This window comes from Macaca thibetana, chromosome 7, assembly GCF_024542745.1.
Source record: "Macaca thibetana thibetana isolate TM-01 chromosome 7, ASM2454274v1, whole genome shotgun sequence".
Taxonomy (NCBI): Eukaryota; Metazoa; Chordata; class Mammalia; order Primates; family Cercopithecidae; genus Macaca; species Macaca thibetana.
The window spans coordinates 72993917-73019013 of NC_065584.1; the positions used below are offsets into that span (position 1 = coordinate 72993917).

The 25097-nt window shown below is 38.9% G+C and overlaps 1 protein-coding gene across 3 annotated transcripts in view; it reads left to right on the forward strand.

The window, feature by feature from the left end:
* The window catches only part of BAZ1A (bromodomain adjacent to zinc finger domain 1A), a 129732-nt gene that overhangs the window by 79136 nt on the left and 25499 nt on the right, over positions 1-25097 (forward strand). For 2 of the 3 annotated variants that reach the window (XM_050798098.1, XM_050798099.1), the window contains exons 10-17: positions 7076-7171; positions 7949-8087; positions 9910-10056; positions 16487-16582; positions 16708-16932; positions 18427-18592; positions 19421-19534; positions 22281-22405. In XM_050798098.1, the coding sequence (XP_050654055.1) occupies positions 7076-7171; positions 7949-8087; positions 9910-10056; positions 16487-16582; positions 16708-16932; positions 18427-18592; positions 19421-19534; positions 22281-22405 (1108 nt within the window). The remainder of the gene's footprint in view (positions 1-7075; positions 7172-7948; positions 8088-9909; positions 10057-16486; positions 16583-16707; positions 16933-18426; positions 18593-19420; positions 19535-22280; positions 22406-25097) is intronic. The other variant, XM_050798097.1, reaches the window with a different exon arrangement.

Here is a 25097-nt window from a genome sequence, read left to right on the forward strand (position 1 = left end):
TTGAAGTCTTTGCCCATACCTATGTCCTGAATGGTATTGCCTGGGTTTTCTTCTAGGGTTTTTATGGTTTTAGGTCTAATATTTAAGTCTCTAATCCGTCTTGAATTAATTTTTGTATAAGGTATACGGAAGGGATCCAGTTTCAGCTTTCTTACATATGGCTAGCCAGCTTTCCCAGCACCATTTATTAAATAGGGAATCCTTTCCCCATTTCTTGTTTTTGTCAGGTTTGTCAAAGATCAGATTGTTGTAGATGCGTGGTGTTATTTCTGAGGCCTCTGTCCTGTTCCTTTGGTCTATATATCTGTTTTGGTACTGGTACAATGCTGTTTTGGTTACTGTAGCCTTGTAGTATAGTTTGAAGTCAGGTAGCATGATGCCTCCAGCTTTCTTTTTTTTATTTAGGATTGTCTTGGCAATACGGGCTCTTTTTTGGTTCCATATGAACTTTAAAGTAGTTTTTTCCAATTCTGTGAAGAAAGTCATTGGTAGCTTGATGGGGATGGCATTGAATCTGTAAATAACTTGGGCAATATGGCCATTTTTCACGATATTGATTCTTCCTATCCATGAGCATGGAATGTTCTTCCATTTGTTTGTGTCCTCTTTTATTTCGTTGAGCAGTGGTTTGTAGTTCTCCTTGAAGAGGTCCTTCACATCCCTTGTAAGTTGGATTCCTGGGTATTTTATTCTCTTTGAAGCAATTGTGAATGGGAGTTTGCTCATGATTTGGCTCTCTGTTTTTCTGTTAATGGTGTATAGGAATGATTGTGATTTTTGCACATTGATTTTGTATCCTGAGACTTTGCTGAAGTTGCTTATCAGCTTAAGGAGATTTTGGGCTGAGATGATAGGGTTTTCTAAATATACAATCATGTCATCTGCAAACAGAGACAATTTGACTTCCTCATTTCCTAACTGAATACCTTTTATTTCTTTATCTTGCCTGATTGCACTGGCCAGAACTTCCAATACTATGTTGAATAGGAGTGGTGAGAGAGGGCATCCTTGTTTTGTGCTGGTTTTCAAAAGGAATCCTTCCAGTTTTTGTCCATTCAGTATGATATTGGCTGTGGGTTTGTCATAAATAGCTCTAATTATTTTGAGATACGTTCCATCAGTACCTAGTTTATTGAGCATTTTTAGCATGAAGGGATGTTGAATTTTGTTGAAGGTCTTTTCTGCATGTATTGAGATAATCATGTGGTTTTTGTCATTGATTCTGTTTATGTGATGGATTACGTTTATTGATTTGCATATGTTGAACCAGCCTTGCATCCCAGGGATGAAGCCCACTTGATCATGGTGGATAAGCTTTTTGATGTGCTGCTGGATTCGGTTTGTGAGTATTTTATTGAGGATTTTCACATCGATGTTCATCAGGGATATTGGTCTAAAATTCTCTTTTTTTGTTGTGTCTCTGCCAGGCTTTGGTATCAGGATGATGCTGGCCTCATAAAATGAGTTAGGGAGGAGTCCCTCTTTTTCTGTTGATTGGAATAGTTTCAGAAGGAATGGTACCAGCTCCTCTTTGTACCTCTGATAGAATTTGGCTGTGAATCCGTCTGGTCCTGGACTTTTTTTGGTTTGTAGGCTATTAATTATTGCCTCAATTTCAGAACCTGTTATTGGTCTATTCAGAGATTCAACTTCTTCCTGGTTTAGTCTTGGGAGGGTGTATGTGTCCAGGAATTCATCCATTTCTTCTAGATTTTCTAGTTTATTTGTGTAGAGGTGTTTATAGTATTCTCTGATGGTACTTTGTATTTCTGTGGGATCGGTGGTGATATCCCCTTTGTTGTTTTTTATTATGTCTATCTGATTCTTCTCTCTTTTCTTCTTTATTAGTCTTGCTAGCGGTCTATCAATTTTGTTGATCTTTTCAAAAAACCAGCTCCCGGATTCACTGATTTTTTTTTAAAGGGTTTTTTGTGTCTCTATCCCCTTCAGTTCTGCTCTGATCTTAGTTGTTTCTTGCCTTCTGCTAGCTTTTGAATTTGTTTCCTCTTGCTTCTCTAGTTCTTTTAATTGTGATGTTAGGGTGTCAATTTTAGATCTTTCCTTCTTTCTCTTGTGGGCATTTAGTGCTATAAATTTCCCTCTACACACTGCTTTAAATGTGTCCCAGAGATTCTGGTACATTGTGTCTTTGTTCTCATTGGTTTCAAAGAACATCTCTATTTCTGCCTTAATTTCGTTATTTACCCAGTAGTCATTCAGGAGCAGGTTGTTCAGTTTCCATGTAGTTGTGCAGTTTGGAATGAGTTTCTTAATCCTGAGTTCTAATTTGATTGCACTGTGGTCTGAAAGGCAGTTTGTTGTGATTTCTCTTCTTTTACATTTGCTGAGGAGTGCTTTACTTCCAACTATGTGGTCAGTTTTGGAATAAGTGTGATGTGGTGCTGAGAAGAATGTATATTCTGTTGATTTGGGGTGGAGAGTTCTGTAGATATCTGTTAGATCCGCTTGGTGCAGAGCTGAGTTCAAGTCCTGGATATCCTTGTTAACCTTCTGTCTCGTCGATCTGTCCAATATTGACAGTAGGAGTTAAAGTCTCCCATTGTTATTGTGTGGGAGTCTAAGTCTCTTTGTAGGTCTCTAAGGACTTGCTTTATGAATCTGGGTGCTCCTGTATTAGGTGCATATATATTTGGGATAGTTAGCTCTTCTTTTTGAATTGATCCCTTTACCATTATGTAATGGCCTTCTTTGTCTCTTTTGGTCTTTGTTGGTTTAAAGTCTGTTTTATCAGAGACTAGGGTTGTAACCCCTGCTTTATTTTGCTTTCAATTTGCTTGGTAGATCTTCCTCCATCCCTTTATTTTGAGCGTATATGTGTCTCTGCATGTGAGATGGGTCTCCTGAATATAGCACACTGATGGGTCTTGACTCTTTATCCAATTTGCCAGTCTGTGTCTTTTACTTGGGGCATTTAGCCCATTTACATTTAAGGTTAATATTGTTAGGTGTGAATTTGATCCTGTCGTTATGATGTTAGCTGGTTATTTTGCCCGTTAGTTGATGCAGTTTCTTCCTAGCATCAATAGTCTTTACAATTTGGCATGTTTTTGCAGTGGCTGGTACCAGTTGTTCCTTTCCATGTTTAGTGCTTCCTTCAGGAGCTTTTGTAAGGTGGGCCTGGTGGTGACAAAATCTCTCAGCATTTGCTTGTCTGGAAAGGATTTTATTTCTCCTTCACTTATGAAGCTTAGTTTGGCCGGATATGAAATTCTGGGTTGAAATTCTTTTCTTTAAGAATGTTGAATATTGGCCCCCACTCTCTTCTGGCTTGTAGCATTTCTGCTGAGAGATCCGCTGTTAGTCTTATGGGCTTCCCTTTGTGGGTAACCCGACCTTTCTCTCTGGCTGCCCTTAATATTTTTTCCTTCATTTCAGCCTTGGCGAATCTGACATTTATGTGTCTTGGGGTTGCTCTTCTCGAGGAGTGTCTTTGTGGTGTTCTCTGTATTTCCTGCATTTGAATGTTGGCCTGCCTTGCTAGGCTGGGGAAGTTCTCCTGGATAATATCCTGAAGAGTGTTTTCCAACTTGGTTCCATTCTCCCCATCACTTTCAGGTACACCAATCAGACATAGATTTGGTCTTTTCACATAGTCCCATATTTCTTGGAGACTTTGTTTATTTCTTTTTTACTCTTTTTTCTCTAAACTTCTCCTCTTGCTTTATTTCATTAATTTGATCTTCATCACTGATACCCTTTCTTCCACTTGATTGAATTGTCTATTGAAGCTTGTGTATGTGTCACATAGTTCTCGTGCCATGGTTTTCAGCTCCATCAGGTCATTTAAGGTCTTCTCTACACTGTTTATTCTAGTTAGCCATTCGTCTAGTCTTTTTTCAAGGTTTTTAAGCTTCCTTGGTGATGGGTTTGAACATCCTCCTTTAGCTTGGAGAAGTTTGTTATTACTGACCTTTCGAAGCCTACTTCTGTCAGCTCGTCAAAGTCATTCTCCGTCCCTCTTTGTTTTGTTGCTGGTGAGGAGCTGTGATCCTTTGGAGAAGAGGAGGCGCTCCAGTTTCTAGAATTTTCAGCTTTTCTGCTCTGGTTTCTCCCTATTTTTGTGGTCTTTATCTACCTTTGGTCTTTGATGCTGGTGACCTACAGGTGGGGTTTTGGTGTGGATGTCCTTTTTGTTGATGTTGATGCTATTCCTTTCTGTTTGTTAGTTTTCCTTCTGAGAATGAGGTCCCTCAGCTGCAGGTCTGTTGGAGTTTGCTGGAGGTCCACCCCAGACCCTGCTTGCCTGGGTATCACCAGCGGAGCCTGCAGAACAGCAAATATTGCTGCCTGATCCTTCCTCTGGAAGCTTCATCCCAGAGGGGCACCTACCTGTATGAGGTGTCATTTAGGCTACACAGGGGTCAGGGACCCACTTGAGGAGACACTGTTCTCAGAGCTCAAAAACCGTGCTGGGAGAAACACTGCTCTCTTCAGAGCTGCCAGGCAGGGACGTTTAAGTCTGTAGCAGTTTCTCCTGTCTTTTGTTCAGCTATGCCCTGCCCCCAGAGGCAGCAGGCTTTGCAGAGCTGCAGTGGACTCTGCCCAGTTTGAGCTTCCCCAGCCGCTTTGTTTACCTACTCAAGCCTCAGCAATGGGGGACACCCCTCCCCCTAGCCAGGCTACTGCCTTGCAGGTCAATCTCAGACTGCTGCGCTAGCAGTGAGCAAGGCTCTGTGGGTGTGGGACACGCTGAGCCAGGCGCAGGATATAATCTCCTGGTGTGCTGTTTGCTAAGACCGTTGGAAAAGCGCAGTATTTGGGCAGGAGTGTCCCAGTTTTCCAGATGCAGTCTGTCACGGCGTGCCTTGGCTAGGAAAGGGAAATCCCCTAACCCCTTGGGCTTCCCGGGTGAGGCGATGCCCCACCCTGCTTCAGCTTGCCCTCCATGGGCTGCACCCACTGTCCAACCAGTCCCAATGAGATGAACCAGGTACCTCAGTTGGAAATGCAGAAATCACCATCTTCTGCGTCGATCACACTGGGAGCTGCAGACCGGAGCTGTTCCTATTCGGCCATCTTGGAATGGAAACCAAATGTTTGTCAAATAGACCATTGAGTTGGTGTAGAAGGTCTAATATAAGTTTACGCCAGAAAACATAGAGAACAGAAAAATCACCAGAAATCTGATGGTAACATTTAGAGATAGAATTAACACTTTTTTTTTTTTTACTGAGTGTCACTCTCTTGCTCAGGCTGAAGTTCAGTGGTTTGATCTGGGCTCACTGCAACCTCTGCCTCCCAGATTCAAGCAGTTCTCCTGCCTCAGCTTCCCGAGTGGCTGGGATTAGAAGTGCCCACCACCATGCCTGGCTAATTTTTGTATTTTTACTAGGGATGGGGTTTCACCATGTTGGCTGGGCTGGTCTGAAACTCCTGACCTCAAGTGATCTGCCCACCTCAACCTCCCAAAGTGCTAGGATTACAGGCATGAGCCACCACACCTGGCCAGAGATAGAATTAGCACTTTGATTTGTTTATTTCTAGTCTTTATCCTGTGCCTTAAAAAAACAGATCACTCACCATTTAAAGTTTTATATGCTTTTTTTAATCTAACATGATCATAAACATTCTTTCATGTTATTAAATAATCTTAAGTGGAATTTTTAATGACTGCATAACTCATTAAATAGTCCAAGTGCTTTAAATAATACTGCTGTGTTCAAATTTCTGAATAAAGTCTTCTTTTTTTTGGACTATGTCCCAGGATAAATTTGTAGAAGTAGAATAAATCAAAGGGTAAGAATATTTTCAAAACTTTCTATACATATACATCACTAAATATTTCCCAAGCATGTGCTTATTTACACTGTTCACAACAATGAATTAGAATGCTAACCTTATTTGATCCTATAAGAATTATTTCTGAAGTTGGGGGTGGATAATTTATTTAAGCAGACTATTCAAGTTACAGCAAGTTCCGTAACTATCTAGGCCATTTTACGTTGAAAATTTGATGTGTACATCTGTTTACCTCTGTTGTTCCTAAATTTCAAAGAAGAGAATAATATAATAACATATTAAATATACTTACTGGAAAAAATAGTAAAATATTTTATTTACACTGCTTTATTAGAGACATTTAGCAGTTAATATTTATCTTGCAATTTCAAACACCAGAATCAAAAAGTAAGAGTTTCAAAAGACCAAGTGAGTAAGAGAAATAGCCTAAATTACAAGAAAGAAGTCCATCTATTCTAATATTGTTGCTTTTAATTATTGTTCCCTCTTTGTGTCTCTAGGCTGTTATCAGATTCAAATGAATCTTGAAAATAACAAATGTATTACAAATATAAGGGGAAGTTTCATTTTAGGCAGTCTAATAATTTATTTTGCTAGGATCTTATTGATAGGAAGTAGAGGGAAAGCTATAGATCAAGTCAGATTAAATTAGTATTTATTCAAGAGCTGCCCAGGCTGGAGTGCAGTGGTGTGATCTCAGCTCACTGCAACCCTCTCCTCCCGGGTACAAGTGCTTCTTCTGCCTCAGCCTCCCGAGTAGCTGGAATGACAGGCACGTGCTACCATGCCCAGCTTATTTTTATATACATATATAAAATAAGTCTATATTATAGACTTATTTTTTAAAAATTAAAAAAAAAATGTATTTGTATTTTTTAAAATATATTTTTATATAAATATATTTGTATCATATAAAAAAATATATATATATATTTGTATTTTTAGTAGAGATGGAGTTTCGCCATTTTGGCCAGGCTGGTCTCGAACTTCTGACCTCAAGTGATCCACCTGACTCTGACTCCCAAAGTGCTGGAATTACATGTGTGAGCCACTGCACTCGGCCCATTTTCAGTCTTTATAGCATTATTTTGATAGGTATTATTTTGATCAGTGGTTCTAAAACTTTAGCATGTATTAAAAACCACCAGGAGGGCTTGCTAGAACACCAATTGCCAAGTCCTAACCTCAGAGTTACTGCTTCAGTAGGTGTGGGGTAAGGTCCAACTATTTGCATTTCTAACAAGTTCTCAGGAGATGCCAATGTTGCCATGTAAATTTCTTACATGAATTGTTACTAACTTTTAAAAATTTTTAGGAAAGAGAGAAGTTACGTGAAGAAAAGCGAAAATATGTGGAATACTTAAAACAGTGGAGTAAACCTAGAGAAGATATGGAATGTGATGACCTTAAGGTATAAACATGTTATGTGATGTTTGGCACACATAGGTTTTACATGCCTTATGTGGCTTTGCTGATGAAATCATTCTTTTATTTAATAGCAGCCTCTTTTCTTTATATTTAACCGAGAGAAAATAGCTAGTTAAGCAAATGTTCACACTTAGAATTCCAAGGTAGTATTGTTAGTGTTTTATAATCAGCTTTGATAATGGATCTTATTCTGTAGAAATAATAGGTCAGTTTGTGTAATCCTTAATAATCCAAAAACCACTGTAGCCAGGCATGCATTTAGCTTGATTGCTAGGTAAGGATTCTGCCTGTTTCCAGAAATGGCCAAAGTGTCCACATCAAACTCATTCAACTTGGCTTATAAAGAACAATTTCTAAATCAGTGGATGGTAGATTAATTATGTTCCAAATCATAAGGAGATAGTACATTGAAGGTAGTATTTCACAGCTGATTTGACTTCAAAATGTGGGTTAAGAGACTCTTACCAGGAAATATAGTCAGAAATACACTCAGCCTAAAGTTATGTTCTTAGTAAAAGGAAGGAAAATGTTCCTTTCTCCCAGTCCCTTCTCAGGAACTGTGATTTAGTAAAGTTGGAACAAGTTCAGGACATCTATAATTTTAGAAGTTTCAAAGGTGATTGTGATAAACAGCCAGGGTTGAGAACCAGTAGCTTACAAAGAATAATGCTTAATAGTTAGGTAAAAAGTATGTCATCTCTACCTTTTAAGTTTTCCTTTTCTTGGTTTACATAGTTATATAAATTGTTTAATCTTTCAGGAACTTCCAGAACCAACACCAGTGAAAACTAGACTACCTCCTGAAATCTTTGGTGATGCTCTGATGGTTTTGGAGTTCCTTAATGCATTTGGGGAACTTTTTGATCTTCAAGATGAGTTTCCTGATGGAGTAACCCTAGGCAAGTGCTCTAGTTATCTATTGCTACATTATAGTTCATCCTAAACTTAGTACCTTTAAAAACACAAGCCATCTCGTAAAGTTCTGTGGGGGCACTGGAGTTGGGATCTCTCTGGTCTAGCTAGATATTCAAAATGGCTTCTTCTCACACAGGTTCTGGTGCCTTGGTCCTCTTCATGTGGCCTTTCATCTCATCAGAGTATCTCATACTTATTATGTGGCACCTGGGGACTCTAAGAAGCAGGAAGCAGAAACTGCTAGCCCTCTTAAAGCCTAGGCCTGGAATTGGCACAGCCTTACTTCTGCCACATTCCATTGGTCAGAGCAGTGAGAGGCTACCTTGGGATTCAACAGGATGGTGGAATAGACTCCACTTCTTGAGCAGGGAGTGGTATATGGGTGTTTGCAGACAGGCTATTGCCTACCTTTAATTTGTAATTCTCTTTGGCCTGTGTACTTATATACTTTTACTTTGTATAAACATTTATAATGCGTTTAGTATAAGGAGAGATTTGGATCAGATTTTGAATTTTTGGCTGTCACATGGAAAAATAATTTTCTTAAAATCTGTGTAGAGACTTTGAAATAGAGAATTATAATGCCACTCTTTTTTTTTTTTCTTGAGACAGAGTCTTACTCTGTCGCCTAGGCTAGAGTGCAGTGGTGAGATCTCAGCTCACTGCAAGCTCCACCTCCAGGGTTCAAGCGATTCTTCTGCCTCAGCCTCCCAAGTAGCTGGGACTACAGGCACCTGCCACCGGGCCTGGCTAATTTTTTTCTTTTTCTTTTGTATTTATTTATTTATTTATTTTTTGAGACAGAGTCTCGCTCTATCACCCAGGTTGGAGTGTAGTGCGTAATCTTGGCTCACTGCAACCTTCACCTCCTAGGTTCAAGCAATTCTCTGCCTCAGCCTCCCGAGTAGGTGGAATTACAGGCACCCGCCACCATGCCCAGCTAATTTTTGTATTTTTAGTGGAGGCCAAAGGGTTTCACCATTTTGGCCAGGCTAGTCTTGAACTCCTGACCTTGTGATCTGCCCACCTTGGCCTCCCAAAGCGCTGGGATTACAGGCGTGAGCCACTGCGCCCGGCCCAATTTTTTTGTATTTTTAGTAGAGATGAGGTTTCACTGTGTTAGCCAGGATGGTCTCAATCTCCTGACCTCGTGATCCGCCTGCCTCAGCCTCGGCTCATTATAGGCGTGAGCCATTGTGCCCAGCCTATAATGCCACTCTTATTTTAATAAAAGTGTATTCTTTAGGGGGGCTTTCAAATTCTTTTATTTCTCCTTATGAGCCGGATGAGGCAAGAATCACTGTGCCTTATAGATCAAGGAGGTCTAAACAGTGCTGGTTTAGGTGAGATGAATTAGATAAGAAACACTTATTTATGACTTAGACACAATATTAGGATTAAAACCTAATGCGGATAATGACCTCTCCTATTCACTATTTGCACATATATAGCCCTCAAGAACAGTGGCACAATAACAAATATTTGCATTGTTCAGATTAGAATAAAACTATAATTTTTAAAATGTGCCTTAATTCGTGCCTTAAATTTAAATGAAATATGTTGATCTATTGAGGCTATTTTGACCTACTTGAATGAGGTGACTTTGGCTTATGATTTTATTGTATTTTATTGTAATTATAAATTGTTTCTTATTTTGGCTTGGATAATACTTGGTTATACTTTCATAAATTGATGCTTAAGAAAATAGGTGCACATACTATTGTTGATTACATGTTTATTCCAGTGGAGTTGTTTTTTCGGTACATGAACAGAACTTTAAATTCATTTTAAACATTTTATTCACAGAAGTATTAGAGGAAGCTCTTGTAGGAAATGACAGTGAAGGCCCACTGTGTGAATTGCTTTTTTTCTTCCTGACTGCAATCTTCCAGGCAATAGCTGAAGAAGAAGAGGAAGTAGCCAAAGAGCAATTAACTGATGCTGACACCAAAGGTCAGAGTTCAACATTATTGCTGATTGAACCATAGTAGTTTTGTAGTGAAACTAATTTTTGAAGGCTAATTTTAAATTAAATTGGCTTTTATGCTTATAAAATATAGTTGTTCAGGTTACCTGATATTGAATCATATGCTAACAACATATGGATTATGTTATAAAAATTTTGTTTTGATATAACCTGTGTCTGACAACCTTAAAGATATTTTCCCTCGATCTATCTTGCTTTTATTCCTTTAGACTTTCCCTGTGATTTAGGAGCATTATAGATTTCATTGACCAGTATCTAATTCCAAGAGATTCTGCTAACTAGCACTGTAGCACTGTTTCTTTGTTTTTGGGGGTTTTTTTGCCCCTAACTAAGGAAAAACTTTTTTTTTTTTTTTTTGAGATGGAGTTTCAGTCTGTTGCCAGGCTGGAGTGCATTGGCATGATCTTGGCTCACCACAACCTCCGCCTCCCAGGTTCAAGCGATTCTCCTGCCTCAGCCTCCCAAGTAGCTGGGATTACAGACACCCACCACCGCACCCAGCTAATTTTTGTATTGTTTTTAATAGAGACGGGGTTTCACTGTGTTGGCCAGGCCGGTCTCGAACTTCTGACCTCGGGTGATCCACCCGCCTTGGCCTCCCAAAGTGCTGGGATTACAGGCGTGAGCCACTGCGCCTGGCCAGGAAATACTTTAATTGTAATTAATATTTTAAAATGAAAATACTACTGCTGATTTCATTTTAGATCTGACAGTTTTTACATCAGAGTTAAGTAAAATTTTACTTAATAGTTTGAACTAGGTAATTTGCCCTTTAAGTTCTGTACGCTTAAATATCTAGAGTCAGTTGTATGCTACATGTTAATGCAGGAATAATTCTTGGGGCAAACCCTTACATATTTTTAAAACAGTATGTTCACTATTTTGTTTAGGATTCACCTCAGTCAGAGGAAATGTTAAGCATTTCTAATAAGAGATTGATTTGGCCTCCTGAATAATACCCTGAACTTTACCATATATGAGATTTAGGACCAGAAACTTGATTAAACAATACTTGAGTGTGTTACATAAAAATTCACAGTAAGAAAGAACTGTTAGGAGACATCTTGATATCAGAATATTGGTACAGAAAGATGGGACATTCCTCCAGTCAGATAGTTTTGTTGACCTTAGATAATTCAAGGTCATCTTCCTTTATGCCTGGTCTCTGAAGCAACAGGATATTGATGAGTATGCACTGATGTTTGTTGCCTTTTGATTTTACAGCCTGAGTTCAAGCAAAAATATATTTATATCTAACTTGAGTGCTAACCACCATAGGTCCCTTATTAAGACCATTTTAAGCAATATGACCCCTACTGTCATCTCAGATAATTTAGTCAATTAAATGATATTCTTTTAGCTATTATATTTATTAATAGCCAACATTATAGAGTTATTGATCAAATTCTAACAATACAAGACATAAAGCTGTATTTAATTCCAGATTTGAATTGTGTAGTTTTGGAAGTCATGGTGGAAAATAAAAGTGTGGTAAAAAGGAAATGGTATGGGAAAATTAGTATTATAAAGGAAAAATATATATAAGCAATGGTTGGTGTTTGAATTGCCATTACACACTCTTCTCTTCTCTTTTCTTTTTTGAGACGGAGTTTTGCTCTTGATGCCCAGGCTGGAGTGCAATGGCGCAATCTTGGCTCACTGTAACCTCCGCCTCCCGGGTTCAAGCGATTCTCCCGTCTCAGCCTCCTGAGTAGCTGGGATTACAGGTATGCACCACCACACCCGGCTAATATTGTATTTTTAGTAGAGACAGGATTTCTCCATGTTGGTCAGGCTGGTCTTGAACTCCCGACCTCAGGTGATCCACCTGCCTCGGCCTCCCAAAGTGCTGGGATTACAGGCTTGAGCCACTGTGCCCAGCTGCCATTATACTTTCATGATTGATCTGTGAGTTTTTAAAATAACTATTGCCTATATAGGACTGTGTATAAATATAAGGTGTATCTCTCTAAATAATATTGGCCACTCAATAAAAGTTTTAATGCTGTCTTTGAAAATATTTAGCCTGGGTGACATAGTGAGACCCTTGTCTCTACAAAAAATAAAACAAGGCTAGGCGCAGTGGCTCATGCCCGTAATCCCAGCATTTTGGGAGGCTGAGGTGGGCGGATCACTTAAAGTCAGAAGTTCAAGACCAGCCTGACCAACATGGATGGTGAAACCCCATCTCTACTAAAAATGCAAAAATTAGCCAGGCATGGTGGCGCATGCCTGTAATCCCATACAGGCTGAGGCACAATAATCCCTTGAACCCAGGAGGCAGAGGTTGCAGTGATCCGAGATCGCGACACCAGCCTAGGCAATAGAGAGAGACTCTGTTTCAAATAAATAAATTTAATTAAAATTAGCCAGGTGTAGTGGTGCATGCCTGTAGCCCCAGCTACTTGGGAGGCTGAGGTGGGAGGATTGTTTGATCCTGGGAGTTTGAGGCTGCAGTGACCTGTGATCGTGCCACTGCACGCCATCCTGGGACAGAGTGAGACCCTGTTTCAAAGGAAAAAAATATATACACACACACACACACACACACACACACACACACATATATATATATGTATATATATTTAAATGTTAGGGAGGGAAAAAAAATAAGTCTGGCATTTTTCACTGTTTTCTCACTTCCCTATTATTTATGATTGACCACATTTTACGTGATGTAAAATAAGTGATGTAAGAGACTACACATTGTTTCATTTAATTCTCATACTACTCTTTTGAGGTAGATACTATTTTCTGCATTTTACATATAAAGAAACTGAGGCTTAGTTTGAAGAAACATGGCTAATAAGAAATTGATGGGATACAAGCTCAAGCAGTCTGATCTAGAGACTCATTACAACTGTGCTATGTTGCTTCATAATATGGTAAAGAAGTTGAAATTTTGAATATGTGTTTCCTCTGGCATTGCCTGTAAAATTATCTGTCTTTGAGAAGATCTAATTTCTTTGGCCCTTGGTCTCCCTGTTTTTATATCAAACCTGAGAGATTTTGACTACCAATTTAAAAAATCTTATATTTAATACATCAGTTCCTCTCTTTAGTCTTATGAACTAAAAAGCCCTTCAAAGTATGGGAACAAGAGCATCCTCTTTATATAGAATAGTTTTGTGTATTTGTTGGATCATTGTCTAGTGTTAGAATTGTATGCACCTAATTCTAGATTATGATGACAATAAATATATCTGTTGCAGTTAGTCATAAAATACTGGATATAATTTGGCTATATTCTCGTGGTGTGATGTACCCAAGTGACTATCACTAAGCAGATCCTAGAATGATATTTACAGTTTCTTAAGAATGCCATATGATAGATAAAGAGTTAAAGAATATATTTTAGCATATTACTTTATTTAACACAATTAAAAATGCATTTCATTGGTTTTTCATTTCCTAAAGGCCTTTTTATAGCCTTTGTCTTAGGAAATTATAACTTTCTATAGATGGTATAGGTTGAATGTGGTGATTGCTGCAGGATGAGAGCCAACACACTTTTACAGTTTGTATCTAGGACTGTTGTTAATTTTGGAGTGCTCATTAATTAAATTTGTTTGGCTTTATATGTAAAATGAACATTGAGGAAATTTTAGATATAGTATTTTTCTGCTACAGAAGAATATGATTTCTGTCGTTTGGGCTAGATTAGATCTGGTAGGAATGACTTTTGGCATATATGCAAATTTTATAGATAGCTTCTCCTGTGTGGCCCTATGTATGCTTGAAATGCCATGAAATTGTCAATGATTGTAATTAGATACGATCCCAGAGCTGCCTTTTTCCTTTAGTAAGGGACTGTTTTCTAAGGTTAATTTTGTCAGGCTTTGGACTTTGGTAGGAGAGTCATATAGTAGAAGGCTAAAGAACCACGGAAGATTAGCCTAGTGATTTTCAAACTCTAATCCAAGGCAATTCGTCAGTGCCACTGCAGGAGAGTTGGAAAGATGAAAAGGCAGAATTCTCATCTCCATATCTCACTTTAACAAGAGCATCTTTTATATTGAGTTTTCAAGAAAAAAAAAAAAATTTTTTTTTGGAAGAATTTGAAAATGGCTGATCCAGACTCATTCCTTTAAGAAAGATGGGCCAGGCATGGTGGCTCATACCTGTAATCCCAGCACTTTGGGAAGCCAGGGCAGGCGGATTAGTTGAGCTCAGTAATGTGAGACCAGCCTGGGCAATGTGGCAAAACCCCGCCTCTGCAAAAAATATAAAAACTAGGTGGGCATGGTGGCATGCACCTGTAGTCCCAGCTACTGGGGAGGCCGAGGTGGGAGGATGGCTTGAGCCCAGAAGGCAGAGGTTGTAGTGAGGTGAGATCGCAGCACTGCACTCCAGCCTGGGCGACAGATTCAAACCCTGTCTCAAAAAGAAAAAGAAAAATGAGGCTGAGCACGGTGGATTACAAGGTCAGGAGTTCAAGACCAGCCTGGCCAAGATGGTGAAACCCTGTCTCTACTAAAAATACAAAAATTACCAGAGAATTGCTTAAACCTGGGAGGCAGAGGTTGCGGTGAGCCAAGATCACGCCACTGCACTCCAGCCTGGTGACAGAGTGAGACTCCATCTTCAAAAAAAATAAAAATGAACCCCAGATTAAGTGACTTGTCTCAAGGGCACATTATGAGGCACTAGTATAGCTGATACTAGAATATACATTATCTGACTCTTAGTCTGAATCTGTGTACATTGTACTATGATATAACAGAAGGGTTTTTCATAGCTTGACACTGATCAATCTATGTATTATAATTAGGAATAACTGGATATACCAATGCTTTACATACATTTATACCAGTAGATTTGTTGTTTAGTTCTATTTGTAAGCTAAGCACCATTTTAAAGTTAAAGCAATTTATTTAGAAAATTCAGGGAAATCTTCCTGTTGTTTTGTTTTGTTCTGTTTTGTTTTTGAGACGGAGTCTAACTCTGTCACCCAGGCTGGAGTGCAGTGGCACCATCTCGGCTCACTGCAACCCTATGCCTCCCAGGTCCAAGCAATTCTCATGCCTCAGCCTCCCAAGTAGCTGGGGTTACAGACATTTGCCACCACGCCCAGCTAATTTTTGTATTTTAGAAGAGACGGGGTTTCACCATGTTGGCCACGTTGGTCTCAAACTCCTGACCTCAGGTGATCCGCCTGCCTCGGCTTCCCAAAGTGCTGGGATTACAGGCATGAGCCACTGCACCCGGCCCCTGTTGGTTTTTGGATTGGAAATTTTTCTTTTCTTTTTTTTTTTTTTTTTTTTTTTTTTTTTTGAGAGAGTCTCGCTCTGTCACCAGACTGCAGTGCAGTGGCACGATCTTGGCTCACTGGACCTTCTGCCTCCCAGGTTCAAATGACTCTCCTGCCTCAGCCTCCCGAGTAGCTGGGAGTACAGGCATGCACCACCACGCCCAGCTAATTTTTGTATTTTTGGTAGAGACGGGGTTTCACCATGTTGGCCAGGATGGTCTGGATCTCTTGACCTTGTGATCCGCCCACCTCAGCCTCCCAAAGTGCTGAGATTACAGGCATCAGCCACCGCACTTGGTCTGTAAAATTTTTCAAAATAAAAATGTGAAATTTTAATGAAGATATTTCAATAGTTAAATTACAGTAGTGCCATCTTTTACTTCTTTTAGCTCATTTTCTGTGATGATTTTGTGATGACTATAACCTATACTTTGTTATGACTTAATCTTAAAATATTCATAAAAGGGCTGGGCACCGTGGCTCACGCTTGTAATCCCAGCACTTTGGGAGGCCAAGGTGGGTAAATCACCTGAGGTCAGGAGTTCAAGACCAGCCTGACCAACAAGGTGAAACCTCGTCTCTACTAAAAATATAAAAATTAGCCGGGCGTGGTGGCAGGTGCCTGTAGTCCCAGCTGCTCGGGAGACTGAGAAAGGAGAATTGCTTGAACCCGGGAGGTGGAGGTTGCAGTGAGTCGAGATCGTGCCACTGAACTCCAGCCTGGGTGACAGAGGAAGACTACATCTCAAAAAAAAAAAAAAAAAAAATAAAAGATTAGGGTATCTTTAAATGGATTCCAATTTTCAAGGTAGACTTTTCTAAGGTTATATTGAGTGAGGAGATTTGTTTTTAATTCTAAAGTGCATTTTATCTTTTGGGGGGAATGTTTATGTGCGTCTCATTGGTAATTTGGAAATTGTCTTTTCTGTTAAGTTATGAAAATGTCTGTGTAGTGCATGGTTTAGGATTTATAGCTGTAGGTGGTGATGAAGCAGAATGTGAAATAATGCTTGTACCTAGTGTTTGTTCTTTTGAGGTTCTGAATGTTAAGGTGTTTGCTGTTTTTTTCATCATTTAAAACGGGCATTATTCCCAAATATTCAAGCTTTGATTTGCACTAGAATAAAGTATTTATCTCCTTAAAGATTTAACAGAGGCTTTGGATGAAGATGCAGACCCCACAAAATCTGCACTGTCTGCAGTTGCATCTTTGGCAGCTGCATGGCCACAGTTACACCAGGGTATGTGTGGGTTTTGTTTTTTTGTTTGTTTGGCTTTTTATTTTTAATTTTATAAAGGTACATTTACATTGCTGAGTATTTATTGTTTATATTCTAAATGACTATTTCATTTTTAACAACTATAGGCTGCAGTTTGAAAAGTTTGGATCTTGATAGCTGCACTCTTTCAGAAATCCTCAGACTGCACATCTTAGCTTCAGGTGCTGATGTAACATCGGCAAATGCAAAGTATAGATATCAAAAACGAGGAGGATTTGATGCTACAGATGATGCTTGTATGGAGCTTCGTTTGAGCAATCCCAGTCTAGTGAAGAAACTGTCAAGCACCTCAGTGTATGATTTGACACCAGGTAAGCTTTGCAAGTTGGAATTTGTACCTGCCCACTTCCTACCCTCTTATTCTCAGAAAACTAAAGAGCTGATGAGAAATTTTATGATAAATCAGTATTAAAAGAGAAAAAGATAAAGCAGACTATTGTTGTTATTCATACTAACTTTATTTATGATTGTCTTTTTTATTTGGATTTTCTAATATTTTTAAATGTATGATTAGTCTGCTACATCTACTGAGTTTAAAAGGGTGAGAATTAGCTAGAAAATTAGCTTTCTCTTGTATTCATTAGTGTATCAGAAGTTTAAATGGCTGCTAAATCCTGCCATTCACTTGAATAAGTGTTTGAGGTATGAGAAACAGTATATAAGGTTAAGATGAAGCTATTTTTCACTTCCTGTTTTTAAAGAATTGCATGTACAAGTAAAGAGTTTAATTTAGTATACTTTAGAGAACATACAATAAAGTAGAATACCTTACTTCCTAACATTTGCAGTCTTTATAATTTATGGTGGTTTTTTTGTGCAGTCTTTTAGAAATAGTAATTTACCATGGTCTTTTTTTTTTAATTCATATGATTACAGTTTAGTATTGATTGACGTTCAGTTACTCAGCCAAAAAATTAAAACTTGAGGTCCGGGCACAGTGGCTCATTCCTGTAATCCCAGCACCTTTGGAGGCCAAGGTGGGCAGATCACCTGAGGTCAGGAGTTCAAGACCAGCCCGGCCAACATGGTGAAACACCATCTTTACTAAAAACACAAAAATTAGCTAGGCGTGGTGCTGTGTGCCTGTAGTCCCAGCTACTCGGAGGCAGAGGCAGGAGAATCGCTTGAACCCAGGAGGCAGAGGTTGCTGTGAGCCCCAATGGTGCCACCGTACTCCAGCCTGGGTGACAGAGCAAGGCTCCGTCTCAAATAAGTAAAATAAAACTTGAAAAACAATTCTTTGTAATTACAAAATTTCTCATGTTTATTTAACTACTAGTATACAAGATAGACATTTGAAATGCCTCATATATCAATAGCTGTTAAACTGGATTCAAAGTTGCCTTTTTTGTTTATTTGTTTGTTTTTTGAGACAGAGTCTCAGTCACCCAGGCTGGAGTGCAGTGGCGCGATCTTGGCTCACCGCAACCTCCGCCTCCCAGGTTCAAGCGATTCTCCAGCCTCAGCCTCCCAAGCAGCTGGAACTACAGGCACATGCCACCGCATGCAGCTATTTTTGTATTTTTAGTAGAGATGGGGTTTCACCATGTTGGCCAGGCTGGTCTCGAACTCCTGACCTCAGGTGATCTGCCTGCCTCAGCCTCCCAAAGTGCTGGGATTACAGGTGTAAGCCACTGCGCCTGGCCCATAGTTGCTTTTTTCTGAAGACATGTCATTGACATGTTTGAGAGACTACTCCCTATTCTTTATTAGGCATTTTCATATTGAGCCACAAATTTAAAAAGTTCAAACACAATTCACTTGTTGTGACTGATAATACAGAAGTATTTACCAATTTTTGACAGGAGAAAAAATGAAGATACTCCATGCTCTCTGTGGAAAGCTACTGACCCTAGTTTCAACTAGGGATTTTATTGAAGATTATGTTGATATATTACGACAGGCAAAGCAGGAGTTCCGGGAATTAAAAGCAGAACAACATCGAAAAGAGAGGGAAGAAGCAGCTGCCAGGTAAGAAATAATTGTAATAGTTGTGTTAATGAAAGCTGTTTATTTCTTTGCATTTAAAACCATATTTCACATGGTGCTATAATGTGGAATTGATTATACTGATGTTTGATAGCTTTACTAAGAGCTTGTGAATGAGGCCAGGCGTGGTGGCTCATGCTTGCAATCCCAGCACTTTGGGAGGGCGGATTTGGGAGGTCAGGAGTTCGAGACTAGCCTGGCCAACATGGCCAAACCCCGTCTCTACTAAAAATACAAAAATTAACCAGGTGTGGTGGCGCATGCCTGTAATTCCAGCTACTCGGGAGGTTGAGGCACGAGAATCACTTGATCCTGGGAAGCAGGATCAGCCTGGGCAGCAGAGTGAAACTCTGTCTCAAAGGAAAAAAAAAAGGCTGGGCGCGGTGGCTCAAGCCTGTAATCCCAGCACTTTGGGAGGCCGAGATGGGCGGATCACGAGGTCAGGAGATCGAGACCATCCTGGCTAACACAGTGAAACCCCCGTCTCTACTAAAAAAATACAAAAAACTAGCCGGGTGAGGTGGCGGGCGCCTGTAGTCCCAGCTACTCGGGAGGCTGAGGCAGGAGAATGGCGTAAACCCGGGAGGCGGAGTTTGCAGTGAGCTGAGATCTGGCCACTGCACTCCAGCCTGGGCGACAGAGCGAGACTCCATCTCAAAAAAAGAAAAAAAAAAGCTTATGAATGATTACTACATTATAGTTTTATAATAATGTTTGGAGTACTTTCCATGATTTGATTAAAGACAAGATGCTAAAAGTGAAAAGTATATGTGCATCAGATAGCCTACCATATTTCATTTTAACTTTTAGAATTCGTAAAAGGAAGGAAGAAAAACTTAAGGAGCAAGAACAAAAACTGAAAGAGAAACAAGAAAAACTGAAAGAAGATGAGCAAAGAAATTCAACGGCAGATACATCTATTGGGTATGGTGTGAATCACACTTCATCTGCTTTACCATACATAAAGAATAAAAACCAGACACGTTAAACTCTAAAAATGCTCTCAGATTTTTAGAAAAGTTGTCTTTTATTATAGGTACATGATAACTTCCCAGAAAAACACTCAATAGGCTATTTTTAACCAATAATATATTTCTCTCTCCCTTCCACCAGTATCACAGGTGTATACTGTATTTCATAGTTATTCTGCACCATATAGAAGAACAGGGTTGAGATTGGATGTTTTTTGGTAGATGATATAGGGAGAGGATGACTGCACCTTAAATAATTTAGAGATACCAAAGTATTTTATTGCATTTTAGAATATTTGAGATAGGACTGTCTATGAAAACAAGTAGGAATTTGACAGAAATCATCTTTTTTCTTTTTTAATGAAATCTACAAAGGAAAGTTCTGAAGAAACTCAGTATTCCAAAATTAGTATATTGACTTTGACTTTTTAATACTTGTGTGTAAAAATACCCATTAATAAGCCTTAAGATCTTAGGTCACAAACTCGCAATAGAAGAAAATATTTGCAAATCGTATATCTGATAAGGGATTTGTATCCAGAATATAAAAGAATTCTTACAACTCATCAATAAAAAATTGAAAGATTCAGAATAGGGAGTTAATTTTTTAAATGTCAAAAAATAAAGAAGAAATAATAAAAAGAAAAAACAATTTTTTAAAACAACCCAATTAAAAAGTGAGCAATGGATTTGAATAGACATTTCTCCAAAGAAGATATGCAATAAGTACGTGAGAAGATGCTCAACATCATTAATCATCAGGGAAATGTACATCAAAACCACAGTAAGATAACACTCCACACCCAGTAGGCTGGCTATAATCAAATTGACAAACAATAACAAGTTTTGATGAGGAGTTGAGAAATCAAGACTCTCATACATTGCTTGTGGGAATGTAAATGATCCAGTTACTTTGGAAAACAGTTTGACAGTTCTTCAAACAATTAAACCATTTGTTACTGTATGACCCAGCAATTGCACTCCTAGATATATTCCTGAGAGAATTAAAAGCATACCTTCACCCAAAAATGTATACATAAGTGTTCATAGCAGCATTATTCTTAATAGCCAGAGTGATAACAACCCAAATGTCCACCAGTTGATGAATGCATAAACAAATGGTATATCTCTTCCATGGTGTGTCCATACAGGAGAATATTATTCAACAATAAAAAGGAATGGAGTTCTAATGCAGGCTATAATGTGGATGAACTTTGAAAACGTATGCTAAAGAATCTAGTTACAGCCGGGCGCACTGGCTCACGCCTGTAATCCCAGCACTTTGGGAGGCTGAGGCGGGCGGATCACCTGATGTCAGGAGTTTGAGACCAACCTGGCCAACATGGTGAAACCCTGTCTCTACTAAAAATACAAAAAATTAGCCAGGCATGGTGGCACACACCTGTACAGGCAGGAGAATTGCTTGAGCCCTGGAGGCGGAGGTTGCAGTGAGCCGAGATTGTGCTCCAGCCTGGGCAGCAGAGTGAGATTCTATCTCAAAGCAGCTAGTGACAAAAGACCATATGTTATATGACTCCATTTACACGAAATGTCCAGAATAAGCAAATCAGTAGAGAGTAGATGTATGGTTGCCAGGGGCAGCAAGAAAGAGGAAATGGGAAATGACTACTAATGGATATGGCGTTTCCTTTTGGTATGATGAAAGTATTCTGGAATTGACAGTGGTAATGATTGTGTAACCTTGTGAATACACTAAAGACCACTAAATTATACACTTTAAAATGGTGATTGTTATGGTATATAAGCTCAGTATATAAGAAAAGTAACATTGTATGGCTTTCACATCTTCATATTTTTTAAATATTCATTCAGCCCCACTCATTTACATTATCCCTGGCTCTCCTTACATTAGAGCTTGCAAAACCCAACTTTGGATTTAGAACATAATGGTGTAATTTATTTCAAGGTTCATATAATTTTAGTTTTAATTTGGATAACATAATGAATTAAACAGCTGTGTTGTGTTCATTCTGCCTGTTTACTATTTCTGAATTTCTCTCTTCCACTATTTGTCATCTTCTCTCCTTCCTACTCTAAGCCACCATCACCGCCTAGCCAGCCACCTAGACCACTACTGATCTGTTACTATTATTACTGGCCCCTCATCTACTTTCTTTCCCAGGTAATTTTTCACACAGTGGCTACAGTACTTTCTAATACCATTTCCCTTTCTAAATTCTTCTGGTTTTTTTCCTATTGTTTTTTGGATAAGGCCTTACAAGCCTAGCCTAATCTCACCCTGCCTTTTTCTCTCATCTGCCTCTTGGATTACTGCTTTCTCCGTTACACTTTTCTCAAAATTATAAGCTCCTCCTGTTTCTCTTGAGTTCTGTTCCATTGTGTATGTTATTCCTCTGTAGCACACACTCCTCCCCATCTCCCTGGTCTCAAATTGTAAAATGTCACTTCTTCAAGCCAGCCTTTTTGATCCCTAAGAGTCAGTTTTATTCTCCTTGAAATGTTTTCATAATACCTTGAACTGCTCTTGTTTTAGTACTTATTACATATTTTTTAAATGATTTGTGTAATTATCTGTTTTCTCTGCAAGACCATAAACTGTGTCATGTTGTTCACTACCTCCTAAGCCTATGCCCGGGACTTCGTAAGCAAGCAATAAATATTTCATAAATGGAATTATATATTCATTAGTAAATGTCATCCTTGTTTTTATCCTTAAGGGAGGAAGAAAGGGAAGATTTTGATACTAGCACTGAGAGCAAAGACACAGAGCAAAAGGAATTAGATCAAGATATGGTCACGGAAGATGAAGATGACCCAGGATCACATAAAAGAGGCAGAAGGGGTAATACTGAAATTCCTTAAGAGCATTCTTGTTTGTTTGTTTTTAACTGATAAAGCACTTTATTAATTCAGCTCCTCTGAAATATATTGATTGCTTTCGTTCGTGATTCCAGGCTGTGTTTTTTTTTTTTTAAATGCCCACCTCATAGCTGTGATGAGTTGTAAAATGTGTTATGAAGTCCTATTAGTACATTTATGATTGGGTCATTATTTACACATCATCTATACTTAAGAAAAAAGAGATAATATTCCTATGTCTTTAATAGGACAGTTTCTGATAACTTTAACTTTTGGTTAGTCAGCAAGTTGCATTGAATTTATTTACTACTTTATTTGGGCCAAATAGAAATTTGCATTCTATAATGTACTCATTCAGCATGCATTGGATGCCTCCTATATACTAGAGATATAAAGATCAATAATGCTTATAATTTGTATCATATTGATGAAAGTGGAACTCTCTCCTACCTTAAAATTATTTCATAAATTGCTAGATCAAAGCGAATACATCTTTTAAAAGCTGTTAATACAAATTTCTTTTGAGGATCCTTAACCAACCTTATTTAATGACTATCAAAAGAAATCCTTAAGTTAATTCTGTGCCTGTAATTTGGATGGGATCTTTTTCTGTATTTTTTTCTAAATGGTTACTCTAAGTAGATGGAAAATTTCCTTTATCATGGAAGCTGTATTGTCTGATTACAATGCAATTGATTTCAAAATCTAAAGCAAACCTAATATGATTAGAGTTTTAAAACAGACTTCTAAATATTGGGTCAAAAGATAAACTATAATGGAAACTAAAAAATATTTAAAATGAATCAAACTAAAGATTACTGAATATTAACACTTGTTGAATACAGTCCCTCTACTTAGGGGAAAATGTATACCTTTAATACATATTAGAAAAGAAGAAACACAAACTCAGCTAGACATTTATTTAAGAAGATGGTGGGAGAAAAAGAATAATCCCCCTAAGTCTGAAGGAAATAATACATCAGAGTAGAAATTAATAGAAAATAAAAATATAGTAGGGCCAGGTGCAGTGGCTCACACCTGTAATCCCAGCACTCTGGGAGGCCAAGATAGGTGGATTGCTTAAGCCCAGGAGTTCAAAATCGGCCTTGGCAACATGGTGAAACCCCATCACTACAAAAAGTACCCAAAAAGCAAGCTGGGCATGGTGGCATGCACCTGTAGTCCCAGCTACTCAGTAGGCTAAGGTGGGAGGGTCGCTTGAGCCTGGGAGATCAAGGCTGCAGTGAGCCCTGATTGTGCCACTGCACTCCAACCTGGGCAACAGAGGAAGACCCTTTCTTAAAAAAATAAAAATGTAGTAAAGAACAGTAACAAATCTAAAAGCGTGTTCTTCTGAGAAAGACAAACGAGACAAACCTTTGTTGAAACTGATTTTTATAAAGATGGCGATCATAATAAAGTTAGGACTGAAAGGGAGCAACATTAACTATGGATAGAGTAGAAACTTAAAGATGAGGAGATAATACACAATTTTTTGATGCATTTGAAAATATATGCAAAAATAAAATCCTAGAAAAATACAAATTATCAAAATGGATTTATGAAGAAATTTGTTAATGTAGATGGTCTTAAACGATTAAAGAACTTGAATCAGTACTAAAATCTTTCTGCAGAGAAAACATCAGTCCTAGAGAACTTTATAGGTGAATTCTGCCAAATTTTTAAAAAAGCAGATAATTCCAGTCTTACACAAACTCTTTCAAGCAAAAGAAATAGAATGAAAAAATACTTCCCAACTATCAAAGCAATTTGACAGCAACTGAAACAACAGAGAAATTTAATTCCAACATATTTTCATAGTCAAGGCAGATTATCAGGGGTCCAAGCTCTTTCTGTCTTGTTGGTACTGCCATCCTTAGGGTTTTGCTGCCATTCTCATGTTCCAAAATGATTTATCACCATGTCTGCATTCTAGCTAGTTGGAAGTGGGAAGGAGGAAAGGGAAGCACAGTCCAGAGGGTACACACAATGCTTCTGATCCCATCTCTTTGAACAAAAGTTTTTTGTTTGGTTGTGCCTACTCTGGGAAATGTTGTCCTTCTTTTGGGTTGCTAAGTGCCCAGCTGAAAACTAGTGGTTCTGTTACCTTCAACCAGTGGTTAGTAAATAACAGTTTGTATGCCAAATCTGGCCGGCCTCATTTTTGTTGTTGTTGTTTTTTGAGGTGGAGTCTCGCTCTGTCACCCAGGCTGGGGTGCAGTGGTGCCATCTCGGCTCACTGCAACCTCCACCTTCTGGGTTCAAGCGATTCTTCTGCCTCAGCCTCCCGAGTAGCTGGGATTATAGGTGCATGTCACCACACCTGGTTGATTTTTGTATTTTTAGTAGTGATGTGTTTTGTCATGTTGGCCAGGCTGGTTTCAAACTCCTGCCCTCAAGTGATCCAGCCACCTCGGCCTCCCAAAGTGTTGGGATTACAGATGTGAGCCACTGTGCCCGACCCGGCCCTGCCCTGCCCTGTTTTTGTATAACTCATAAGCTAAAAAGGCTTTTCCCCCTTTTTTGGAGACAGAGTCTCACTCTATCCCCCAGGCTGGAGTATAGTGGCATGATCTTGGCTCACTGCAACCTCCACCTCCTGGGTTCAAGCGATTCTCATGCCTCCGCCTCCTGAGTAGCTGGGATTACAAGTGCTTGCTATCACACCCAGCTAA